A 12,881-nucleotide genomic window follows, 5' to 3' on the forward strand; every position below is an offset into this window, starting at 1 on the left:
AATCTAGTTAGCTCAGCTTCATGTCCCTTTGTCTGCTGGGAAGAGCATGGAAAGAAGCCATCAGCCAGCTGAACTTTTAAAAAGGCATTCATGGTTTTTTTTTATTCCAGAGACAGAGTCAAATTCCCAGGTTTACATCTCTGTGACTGAGCAGGGACAGAGCACAAGCCATGCTTGCTTGTAAACATCTTAGCGGCTCAGCCATAGTATCTTTCCCCGTGCAACCAGGTCTCTCTCATAATTTCTCTAGGATGCCATCCAGAGAGTTACTGGCAGCCCCATCACCTTTCATGGGTTTGTAAAGGATTAAATCAAACACACACATACGCAAAAGCATTTCGAGTAACGCTCAGCGTTACCTGGAGTCCAATCCGTTTTAAGGTGGCTCGAATGATGCCTTCAGAACGCTACAATTCTACACCCCGTTTGAAGAAAATTAGGCAGATTCAGTTAAAAAGGCCGGTTACTAGAACAATTATCGCCGCTTTGGTTTTGCTCTTTCGAAGGAGCAAACTCCCTTTTCTACCCTGTGTAAAAGCAGAGGTTAGTGAACACCAAGTTTCCATCTTTCCCCCTCTGGCTGAAATCTCAAGTTTGCATTTCTTTTATCAGAAGTCATTTTGTGGTGGGAATGCAATTCTATTACTCTGCCGTTGAAACGCTTTCTACCCATTTTTTTAAAAAAAACTAGGTTTTGCAAAACCAAAAACTCTGGCGGAATCTGGCAACTGAATGACCTCATAGAAGGCAAGTGGAGTCTGGGGCAACTGAATGGAACCCAGTGTTTACTGGCCCGATGCCCTTCCTGTTGCCAATGCGGAGTTTTGTTCAGCAGATCAAACTCCTCATGGTGCCCAGAGGAGAGAAATATCTGCCTCTAACCTAGGATCGAACTCACAGCTTCTATATCAACATGGTATGCTTTATTGGAAGTTGACAAGTGCAATCGTTAAATATACTGGTATTTTTTTTACCATTTTCCTCCCAATTCATCGCCCAGAATGTAACATGCACAAGAACATCTGCATCTTATTACACAGATCGTATGCCCACCTCCAAAATGTGAGGAATTAATTTTTTTTTAAAGACTTTTGCTTTGGTGAATTCATCCCTGCCCCTCCCTCACCTGCAGCCCATCTCAACCAGGACTGCAAGTTTGAATATATATATATATTCATTTTTCCAAGGCAACTGACATAAGCAGCACCAGCTGATTCCCGGATAAGAGCTGTAGAGGTGCAAAATGGAATCCATGTAGCGTCAAAAAATAAAATAAAATAAAATAAAATAAAAAGCTTTTAAAAAAAGAAATAACCAAAGGGGGGGGGGAATTGCTATCCAAACTGATTCAGTTCATTCTTTTTAAATTCACTCTGTACAACTGAAAGGAGTAGTTACAGTTTCTATTTTACAAAGTAATTGTACATTAAATACACAAATATACATTTACGGTAAGCAAATAAACCTTCATCAGACCCATCCTATATCACAGCATTTTTTTTTAAATCTACTGGTTCCTTTCCCAGAAAATAGGTGATTATTTTTTCCACACCTTCCCCTTGGCTATAGAAAATGTGCACATCTGCTATTATTTTATTTTTTTTTAAGACTGCAGGCACCGAAATCCCCCTCCCTTCTTCTTTATTTTTTTAGTGTCCCTCAGTTTCCCCCAAGTTCTTTCTTCCCTTGTCTTATTCCTTTGGCTTCCAGGTGGAAAGCTAGAGGAAGGGGCTTCATCCCCACCACCCTAGCCAACTTCTTCACATTGCCAGGCCTGACAGCATTTGCATTAATCACGGCATTGCAAGGAAGGAAGATCGTTAAGGAAAAAAAAAAATTAAGCTTCAGGCACCACAAAAAACTCGTATGTTTTTTGTTGTTGTTGTCGTTGTCGTTGCTGTAATTTTTTTCTTTTTAGCAGCTGCTGCGGAAGCTGCTCAAGTCGCCCAGTGCATTTGTGCTAATTCCCTGAATGGTGGACGAGACCCTCCCTCCCACTCCCAACTTTTCAAAAATAATAAACCTGAAAGGAAAATCTCAACCCTCTCCTGCTCTCTCCCCCACCCCACTTCGAACAGCTTTAATACTGGAAAGGAAACCAACGTTTTTGCGACTTAGGGAGTTGGGGAGGGAGGGAGGGTGGCGGAAGTGTCTTCGTAATCGGGGAGGGGTTTGGGTGGGAGGCAGCATGCAGAGGCCGCTGGATTCCTGCCGTCGTCCAGCCTCTCAGCTGAAGAATCCAGAGGGCCCGAAATCTCAAGAGGGCGGCTGGACCGACTAGGCCGAAGGTCCCGAGTTTTGCGGTGCAGCCTGGGAAGGTTGCAGGTTGGCTCCCTGTGTTTGCGAAGACCCCCCGGCGGGGGAATTGGTGGTCTGCAATTGGGCTTGGAACTGAGCCAGCTGCTCCGGGCTGGCCAAGGTTTTCAACAGGTTGTTCTCTTGTTCCAGCTGGTTGTTTTTCTCAATGAGTTCTTTGATCTGCTCTTTCAGCACCTCAACTTCCTCTCGCACTGCGTACATCAAGTGGCTCTTCACCAGATCCTGGAAAACAGGAGCAGAAACCAACCCTCCAAAAACAGTTGCGACCAAGGGCAGAGACTTCTGCAACCGCCTGGGGAGGGTCTCCCTCCAAAGAATCCCTCCCTCCCTCGTGGTTTACCTATCCCACCTTTTGGTCTCCGCAAAGGAGGGAACCCCCCTGGTGCTCTCTTTGAGCTTGGCGGTTTTCCTTGCAGACATTTCATGGCCCATCTAGGGAACGTCATCAGTGCACTGATGATGGATTAGGTGAGGCACTGAGGATGGACACAAAACGCCCGGAAGGAAATCACCAAGCTCAGAGAATACCCAGGACCCCTCCTTCCTTTCGACCCTGAGCTGCAAATATCACCCTTTCTTGGTGTCTGCACAATCGAAGCGGCTTGCAAGAAATGGAAATACACAGAAAAATATAACAGGCAGATATCAAGGACCCAGATTTGTCATCGTCTCTTTTAACTTTAGCCCAAAAAACCTTATTCTCATTTTAAAAACTTTCCCCCCCTCCAACTCTTTTGTTTTTAAAACCTTTCCACTCGAATTCTTATTTTAAAACCTTTTCATTTGCAAAATTAAGGGCAGCCCTTGTGGGAAGACGATGGAGGCTGGGAATGTTAAATTAGCGTATCCAATTTAACACCCCCAACTCTGTTACTCATTTCAATGACCCCCCAAGTGTTGAATGGAGGTTTTGGCTCGCAACACAACCCAGATCTTCAAGGCCGCTGGGTTTGGTTTTAAATTCTCAATTTCCCTTTCCGCTGCAGGCTAATGCAAAGTTGCCCTGACACGGGCACTCTGCTAGGGAAGGCCCATTTCTGGTGGGGGGTCTTTGGTGCTGTCTGAGGTTGCTTGCTTTCTGGCAGATAACAACTAGGTAACATGTTTTGTTTTTTTTGCCCCAATTATGAAGCAGAAGGGCTCCTGGGTGGAGATTTTTCCCCACAGGCAGAATTGGTGGGGTGGCAGGAATGGAAGAGGTCCTCCGTGCCGGCCCAATTTCTTGGAAATGACATTGATTTCTAGAACAGGGGTCCTGTTTTTGGCAACGGGGCTACAAGGCAAAATTGTCCAGCCAGAACAATGGCTGGCTTGAGTCGTCTCGTTTGGCCTGTTCTTCTGGAGCAAAGGAGTCTTCCACACTGGGAAGACGCAGCCTTATTTTCAGACAAGGGATGCGATGGACTGAAATCCACCATTGTTGCATCATCGTTTTATCCTCCGGGCTGAAAGCATCACGGATGCTACTCTCGGGCTTGTGGCGGCTTGAGGGAGGGGAAGAAGAGCCTTTCCTAGTCTTTGGTGGGGGGGGGGGCTCTGGGCCCAGATCACCTCGCCTGCCCCTCCCCTACGGGATCGGGGTACCCTGTTTCCCCCCCCCCCTTATGCCCGCCTCCTGGGCTGCAGCTCCTTCTGCCTGGTGGACGGACGGAGGGGAGGGAGGGAGGGGGGAATAACGTTGCTTGCCGCATTTCCCTCCCCACCACCATCCCCTCTGACGTCAGCCCTGGCGAGGAGGAAGACCCCGCCTCCCTAGCTGATCCTTCTGCCAATCAGCGGGGCCTCCCTATTTATAGCGGGGGGGTTATACTTCAAGTTTGCCTAGCAACAGAGAGGAGAGGAGGAGGAGGAGGAGGAGGAGGAGGAGGATCCCGAGAGATGGGGGCTAACAAAAGCCCACAGCGGAAATTGAAGGGGGGGTGGGAGACCAAAGGCACAATAATAATAATAATAATAATAATAATAATAATAATAATCAATTAATCAATCAATCCGCAGATCAAAGGGGTGCTCTCCTCCTCCTCCTCCTCCTCTTTCTCCCCGGAATTAAAGGCTCTTTCTCTTCTCCCTCCCCTCTCCCCCCACCTGTTTTGGGGGGCTGATGCAAAAGAGGCCGCGCGGTGTCGTCCACCCCCCCCAGCCCCACGAAGCCCCCCCGGCCCATTGCCAGAAGGGCGGAGGGAGCGCGCCCCGGCGGCTCTGCAGAGGCGCCCCCCGACCCGTCCTCCTGCGCCCCCCCCCCCAAGACCTACCATGGCTTGCTCGATTTTGTTGTCGATGGCAACCACGCTCGCCCCGGAGGAGCTGCAAGACACAAGCGGGGAAGGGGAGGAGGGAGGAGGAGGAGGGGGAGAAGCCCACGTTAGCAGCGGCCGAGCTTGGGGCGAAAGCGCGCGGGTCCTTCCCTCCGCTCCCCGCCGGAGCTGTCAGGCGCCCTGCAGCCTGCCGGGGGGGGGGGGGGAGGACCAGGGCAAGGAGCCGGGCGATGCCAGGGCTTTACCTACTGTCGAGGCTGAGCGCGGCGCTGTCGGTGCCCAGCAAGGCGGAGAGGAAGGAGATGGAGAAGTGCCGCAGCTGGTAGACGCCGAGATCCATCGCCCCCGGCCGGCCACAGCAGGGGCCGGGATGCGGAGCCCCGCGGGGGAAGGAGCGCGCCGGTGCTGCGCCAAAGCGGCCGCTCGCTGGCTCTGCCTGGCTCTGCCTGGCTCGCCTGCCCCCCTCCGCGCCCGGCGCTTCCCCGGCTGGCCGCCGCTTGGCGGGGGCTCTTGCCTTCGCTCGGTGCCCAATGCAGGCACGGCAGGCGCGGCGCTCATTGGCTGGGACGGCCCTTTGGACACGCCCCTGGGGCCCGCCCTCGCCGCCCCCCCGCCTCCCCCCCTCCCCGCCCTGAAACCTCCGCTGGCAGCGCCGCCGAAAACGGGGCGGAGAAGGGATGCGCGCCTAAGGCGGCCCTCGCCTCGCCTTCCTCCCATTTGCCCCCCTCCCCAAAACGCCCACCGCAGATCAGACCGTCTAGGGCAGGGGTCTTTCAACCTTGGCAACTGGAAGTCCTGTGGACTTCAACTCCCAGAATCCCCCAGCCAGCTATGCTGGCTGGGGGATTCTGGGAGTTGAAGTCCACAGGACTTCCAGTTGACAAGGTTGAGAAACACTGGACTCTAGGGAGCCCTCCCCCCCTTCCAGTCCCACCAGGGGCATCTTCCACAGGAGCCCCCACCCCACCCACCCCTTCAAGCCAGGAGCGAGGGGGGCAAAGGAAAGCGAAAGGACGCGGTGCGAGCAAAATGGGGAGGGGGAGTTTCTTCTCCGCCCCCCCCTCTCTCCCTCCCTCCCTCTCCCCCTGGCAGGCTGCATTGCACTCCGCGCTGGTTGCTTGGCCGCTCCAAGGGCGCCCTCTCATGGCCCCAGGAGGAAAGGCAGAAGCAGCCTCGCAGCAGCCCACCCACCCCTCCCCAGCTTTAGGGGGGAGGGCTGGAAAGGCTGGGGGGCTCTTTAGGGGAAAGAGAGGTGCTTAGAGATGGGGCTTTGGTTCCTGCTCCCACCTCGACTTACAGCCACAACTGAGCCTGGACCTTCCCGCTGCTAAGCGAGACGGTGTGCTAAGTGAGTTTGGTCCGGGTTTGCAACCGTTCTTGCCACGGCCATTAAGTGAGTCCCTGCAGCGGTGGAGGTGGGAACGTGTCAAAGTGAATTTGGTCCCCCCCCTCCCCCGCCGTCTTTGCTTATCATAAGTTCACAAAGCGGGATCACATAAATTGCACGCCAGTTGCCAAGCAACCAAATTTCGATCTCGGGGGGGCCACAGGGATGCTGCAAAAGTTGCAAGGGTGGAAACGGCCACAAGTCACTTTTTCCAGGCCTGTTTTTCACGCTTACGGCCACTGCAGGACCCCCCCCCCCCCCCGTGGTCCTGTGGTGAAAATCCAGAGGCTTAGCAACTGGCATGTACTTGTGACGGTTGCAGCTTCCCCAGGCTCACGTGATCCCCCCTTTTGCGACTTTCTGTACAAGCGAAGTCGACAGGGATTCGCTTAACAAACGTGTGACTCATTTAACAGCTGCAGTGACTCACTTAACGGCCGGGGCCAGAAAGGTCGTAAAATTGGAACAAAACTCACTTCACCACTGTCTCGCTTAGCGATGGAAATCCTGGGCTGAATTATGCGGTTATAAGTCAGGACTATCCGTTTTCCTTGCTCCAAAAACATTTTTTTCCCCTCCCTTCAAAATGAAAATGCCCGCCTTGTCTAGTCATCAAGTATTTCCTTAGCTGTGGCCACTTTGCACACACACACACAGACACACACAAACACACACACACACAAAACTTTCCCTAAGAAAAGAGCAAGCACTATAGTTTCCAAATGTTTTCACTCGGGCCTTAGTTTAATGCCAGGATCATTCAAAACAACTTCGGAATAAGGTTCCCAGGCAGAAAAATCTTCTTTTTGGACGGTGAAGTATTCCAACATAGAATTGTGAAGACACAAAATTCTAAAGTGGAACTCTTAAGCCTCAAAACTCACATTAATTCTTGCCACAAGTGGCTTTTTTACATATTTTGTTTTTGCTTTTAGCGGCGTAGCTATGACACAGGTTCAGTGTTAGGAGAAACTCACACAAAAACAACTTTCCTGTCACTTCCCCTTTTCCCCTACAGAAACTGACCCAACCTTTGTATATATATATATTTTCCCCGTCACAATAGAAACAGATTGTTTTGCATTCCTTGCCACATTTACTGCAAAAGGTCATCTAGTTCTTTCAACCACCCTCAGCAGTTTTCCCACGTTTCACGTCTTGAAGAATTCAGAAGGGGAAAAAGAGGAAGCGGCATTTTTTCCCCCTGAGGCTGCCTCTTCAGTGTTTATTGCCACAAAGTTTATTGCAGCCATCTGAACGCACAATTTTTCTGCTTGTTATTTCAACTCCAGAGCTTAAAAAGAGCATCTTCTGTCCTGGGTGGGAATCTTATCCTTTGCAAGAGATTAAGTTATGTGGCGTGAATGTCAACCCACCACATATCTGACTGATGCCTGCCTTAAGAGGAACCAGCAAAAATTTTTAATTGCCAAAGCCTTGGACATAGTTTTCTTTTTTAAAAAGTATTTCAGGTATAATGTCATCAGCTTCAACGTTATTCACAAGAGAACGGCAATGAAATATTTGGAACATGGAGGAAAAAGGCTGTTCACAAGAGGCTATCTGTTTATTTTTTCTGTCTGTCTGTCTGTCCATCCACTCACCTACCTACTCACCAACCCATCCATCTATCTCTCCCTCCCTCTCTTTCTCTCTCTACTTATCTACCTACCCACCCATCCTATCTACCCATCTACTCATCTATCTATCCATCTTATTTATTTATCTATCTATCCTTTTATCATCTCTAGCTAGCTGTCTGCCTAAATTTTATTTATCCATCATGTCTATCTCTGTCCATTGCCTCCGGAAGTTGTGAATGCTTCAACATGGGAAGTTTTTAAGATGTTGGATAACCATTTGTCTGAAGTGGTGTAGGGTTTCCTGCCTAAGTAGGGGGTTGGACTAGAAGACCTCCAAGGTCCCTTTCAGCTTCTGTTCTATTCTATTCTACCTATCCATCCATTATCCATCATCTCGATATCATCTATCTATCCATCCATCCATCCATCCATCCTCCATTATCTATCTATCTATCTATCTATCTATCTAATCTATCTATCTATCTATCTATCTATCTATCTATCTATCTATCTATCTATCTATCTATCTATCTATCATCTATCTATCTATCTATCTATCTATCTATCTATCTATCTATCTATCTATCTATCTATCTATCTCTATCTTCTACCTACCTATTAAATTTATTCAATGCCCATCTCGTGTTACAACATGGATTATTATATCAACAGTTCGTCAACGCTTCTAGTCTCTCACTCAATTTTAGCTATCAAAATATCACCTTTTTTTGCACTTTCCAGTCTAATCTAGTATTTCCTAGTGGTCTTTCAACCAGTTCTTACCAGGGTTAGCTTTTGAAGCCTGGGGAGATTAGCCAGGGGCTATCATCTAGAGAAAGTCAATAAATAGTTTGCATTTCCTTTTTGCCCAAGAGAGCCACCGTTATCCTTTATGATGAGCTTATTTGGCTGATTTCGACTCCTGTGTTACTAAAAGAGTAACTGAAAAACCACAGCTTCCAAAAGGATTATTCTAAAGCTACAGGTAGCCCTCAACTTAGCCTCTGCTGCTTGGGGCAGATTTATTTATTCCTTTAATTTTTATCCTGTCTTTATTACTTCTTTAGCAATAACTCAAGGCAGCAAATGTGCCAAATCCTCCTCCTTACTCCTATTTTCACTGCAACAACAATCCTGTGAGGTGGGATGGGGGGGTGAGAGGGACTGGCCCAAAGTCACCCAGCTGGCTTTCATAGCTAAGGCAGAACTAGAACTCGCCGTCTGCCGGTGATTGGCCCAAAATCACCCAGCCGGTTTTTCATGCTTAAGACGGGACTAGAAATCCCCGTCTCCTGGTTTCTAGGCAGATGCTTTAATCACTAGACTAGACTAGTTTAGATGAAATAAAGTGATTGAATCAAACTGATGGAGGAGGATAACTTTTAGAAACTGCTCATCTTCTATTAGTAGCAGATATCACCTGCAGAACTATTCTACGTATTATTAAATTATCAATTCTTCACATGAATGAAGGTATGTTTCAAGAGGCTGAATTCCTTAAAAAGGGGTGTTATAAAATCACAATCTTGGCAAAGTAACAGCAAGACAATCAGGCATTGGTAAGAATGTGGCTTAATTAATTTTCTAAAGCAAGGATGTTCTACCTTGGCAACTTTTAAGACTTGTGGACTTCAACTCCTAGAATTCCCCAGTCGGAATGAGCTTCTCGCTAGCTAAATACTCAGTTGTGTAAGAGTTTAGAGAGAATTAGGTCTTGGGTCTCCTTTTTAGGCAGCAATAAAGATTTATTATTGATCCTGATCCAGGTCACCCTCGCTTTAACTGAGAGCCAGCTTGGTGTAGTGGTTAAGTGGTTCTGGAAACCAGGAGGCTGCGAGTTCTAGTCCTGCCTTAGGCATTGGGAGGGGAGGAAAAGCTGGGTGACTCCTGGGACTCAGAGCAAACTGTTGTTACAGGGAAAAAAGGAGGAAGGAGGAGTATTAGATCTGTTCACCGCTTTGAGTAACTTGCAAAGTGGTAAAGGTGGAATAAAAATCTAATAAGTAAATAAATTCTCACCTTGTTAAAGAGTAGAATTGCCTTTCTTAATTTTTTTCCTACCCATAGAGATGAAAGAACCTGGTCCTAACAAACTTTAAAAAATATCTTCTAAAATCATCCAACCTTTCATAGCAATGGAAGGGCGTCTAGGTTTTTATTACTGTTAGAGGATGTATGAAGATATTTCAAGTTCCCCGTAGGAACTTCTCTCTTACTTCCTACAGCTAATATCTCACTTCACAAGTGGTTATGGGGATGGACTTTAATTCCTATATATCAAATGGACACTGGGGAGGAGGGGATTTACACAAATAACCTTTCAGAGGCACTAGACCTCTGGGGTCCCCAAACTTGGTAACTTTTAAGACTTGTGGACTTCAATTCCCAGAATTCCTCTTAGCTGGCTGAGGAATTCTGGGAGTTGAAGTCCACAAGTCTTAAAGTTGCCGAATTTGGAAAGGCCTGTACTAGACCAACAATTGCCCAGCTTTGTTGTTGTAGAGGCTTTGTGGGGGCAAGCACCCAAGTAGCCCTCAATTGTGTTTTCCCTGCAAGACAACCTAGGTTTAACAAAACAGATTTTTTAAAAAATCATAGTGCTAAATACATTTCATTTAATATTAGGGTTTTAATACACTTAAGTAATCTGAAACAGAACTCTTTAAACCTAAGGGATATTTTTTTTGGGGGGGGGACAAATCTATGAACGTAAGGAAGAAAGTTGCGTGCATATTTTGTCGATTTAGAAATGATACGGTGAATAGGTGCTATCTATGGCTATCGACTTGAGGGATAGTTCCTAAATATAGTAAGAGGGAATGAATGGAAGATGACGGAAATAAAATAATGTTTAGCAAATGGCTCGATGCTGAGCAGACAATAAATCTCCCTTGATTTGTGGGAACTACTTATGGATAAATGAATACACAATTTAAATGTATAATGAAGCAACATCAGAGGCTGTGTTGCTGAATATTTCTACAAAGTCCATGCTCTTTCATGGAGAACGTAAACATTTTGGAACAAATGGTGTGTATATACTATCCGACGCAATCAATGAGATGTACAGATTTGAAAATTTGTATATCTCAAAGGCCAATTTCTTACTACATGCCTTAGTTCCGTTGGCTTACCGCTATTCTGCATTTTGCATAATGTGTATGTTTTTAAATCAGTTTTTCAAGCTCGTACACATCATTGGTTCCTTCATTTCTTTAGCCTGTTCTGACACTTATGCTTTCTGTCACGTTTTTTTAAATTCTTCCAGAGTGATTCTCCCCCCCCCCCCCCCCCGTTTTGTTAGCAGTCCCATCCTTCCAACTTGTCTTGAAACCACTGCAACCCAATGTGGTTGCATCAACACTTCTCAAAACAATTGTATGCCCTTCATTCCCACTTGTGTCTTTCTCTCTATGGACATCCCACATATTATGCTCGACAACAGTGCGAAAGCAGCTATACCAACAGCACTGACGATGTTACCCAGTTGGGTAATGAAACGCCTGCAAGAAAACAGCCAAGTTCAGAGAGCACCAAGGGCCACACAGTCTTCCTTCTCTCCTCCTCCTCCAAACACTCCCTTCTAGCACTGATGATGTTACCCAGGTGGGTAATGAAACGCCTGCAAGAAAACAGCCAAGCTCAGAGAGCACCAAGGGTGCCTTGCAGCCACGTTTGTCAAATATCAAGGAAACCACGGTATATATTTTCTGAAAAATTGTGTAACGGTACAATTTGGTCCCTACCCACAAGCCCTTCTCTTCCTGGGCAACAGCCACCGATTCCTTGCAAAACAAAATTTAGTTGCGTGCATGGACTGAACAGAAGCTGCATCTCACAGCAATCTTCTACTACTACCATGGACAGTAACCTTAATAACAAAGAGACTCTATACATAGAATTATCTACTGCATTACAGATCTCAGCTTTTCTATGTGAAAAAGGTTTTTATTTTCCATTTTTTTCATTTTCATACACTCACATATATACTGTGCATAGCCGGAGCCATACAACATTAAACAATAATCACAGCAATTCCTCTTATCAACAATACCACAAAAAATAGAAACCCAATATACCTCTTCCACTCTCCGTACACCTCTTTCTTCCACCCCCCTCCAACTTTCTATCTTCCCTCCATCATCCCCCTCTATCCTACTTCCCCTTCCCCTCTACCAGTCCTCTCTCCCGATCCACTCCCTCCCTTCCTTCTCACCCTCCCTCCCATCCTCTCTCCCGCCCTCTCTACCCCTCTTTCTTCTATCCCACTCCTCCTCCCCTTGGTGTATTTCCACTATATGTCAATGTACTTAACTTATCCTATTTTTACAGATCTCTTTTACAGATCTCAGCTTTTCAAATACAGGGCAGTGAAGCTTCCTAAATTACTGTATTTTTCGGGGTATAAGACACATCTTTTTCCCCCCCAAAAAGAGTGTGAAAATCTGGGTGTGTCTTATACATTGAATACAGCATTTTTGGCCTACCAAAACTCTGTCCCCTTTGCCAAAATGGCTGTGCAGAGCCTTTAGGAGGCTTCCAGAGCGGTCCTGGGGGCTGGGGAAGGCAGAAATGAGCTAAAAACTGGTCATTTTTGGCCCCCCCCCAGCCCCCAAGAGCACTCTACAAGCCTCCCAAAGCCTCTGCATGCCCCCCCTTTTTTCAAAAAACAAGGTGTGCAGAGTATTTGGGAGGCCTGCAGAATGCAAAAAAAAAAAGAATTTTTCTTTTTAAATTTACCTCTTCAAAATCATAGTGAGTCTTATACTCCGGTGCGTCTTATAGTCCGAAAAATGCGGTACTCTCTGCTGCAGGAATATACTTACAGGGATGGAGGCAGAATAGTTTGTTCCAGCAAAGAAGATAGAAAATGCATATACTGTACGCTGGGCAATTACTCCGACAATAAGAGAGAAATAAGTTGACTTTAATTCTCACCACAGCAATAAAAATTCTATTTGCAAATAATATATAGGGGAGAAAGCTTGGCTCTGGATGCTTGCTCTGTCAAGGTCCATCTTGAAAACAAATTGGGTGGGCAGGTTTTAAGAAGGCGCCCTTTAAGAGGTATATAAATTATTTTATTTTGTTGCATCTTATTTAGCTCACATCCAGAAAGCCATCCTTCTAACGGGGCACTGAGAAAGCAAACTGAAGTATATCTAATCTCTAAATCAGTGTTTCTCAACCTTGGCAACTTGAAGATGTCCGGACTTCAACTCTCAGAATTCCCCAGCCAACGAATGCTGGCTGGGGAATTCTGGGAGTTGAAGTCCGAACATCTTCAAGTTGCCAAGGTTGAGAAACACTGCTCTAAATGCCACTGCAAAAATACAA

The 12,881-nt window shown here is 46.7% G+C and overlaps 1 protein-coding gene across 3 annotated transcripts in view; it reads right to left on the minus strand.

Annotated features, from left to right (window-relative positions):
• Positions 1–647: 647 nt before the first annotated feature.
• TSC22D1 (TSC22 domain family member 1) overlaps positions 648–12,881 on the minus strand; it is a 60,609-nt gene continuing 48,375 nt past the window's right edge. The window contains exons 1-3 of one of the 3 annotated variants that reach the window (XM_032226622.1): positions 4,820–5,140; positions 4,572–4,623; positions 648–2,541 (exon numbers count right to left, since the gene is read on the minus strand). In XM_032226622.1, coding sequence (XP_032082513.1) covers positions 2,278–2,541; positions 4,572–4,623; positions 4,820–4,914 — 411 coding nt within the window. In that variant the 5' untranslated portion in view covers positions 4,915–5,140 and the 3' untranslated portion in view covers positions 648–2,277. Of the gene's footprint in view, positions 2,542–4,571; positions 4,624–4,819; positions 5,141–12,881 lie in introns of those variants that run through there. The other 2 variants (XM_032226620.1, XM_032226619.1) reach the window with 2 other exon arrangements.

Source organism: Thamnophis elegans, chromosome 11 (genome assembly GCF_009769535.1).
Source record: "Thamnophis elegans isolate rThaEle1 chromosome 11, rThaEle1.pri, whole genome shotgun sequence".
Taxonomy (NCBI): domain Eukaryota; kingdom Metazoa; phylum Chordata; class Lepidosauria; order Squamata; family Colubridae; genus Thamnophis; species Thamnophis elegans.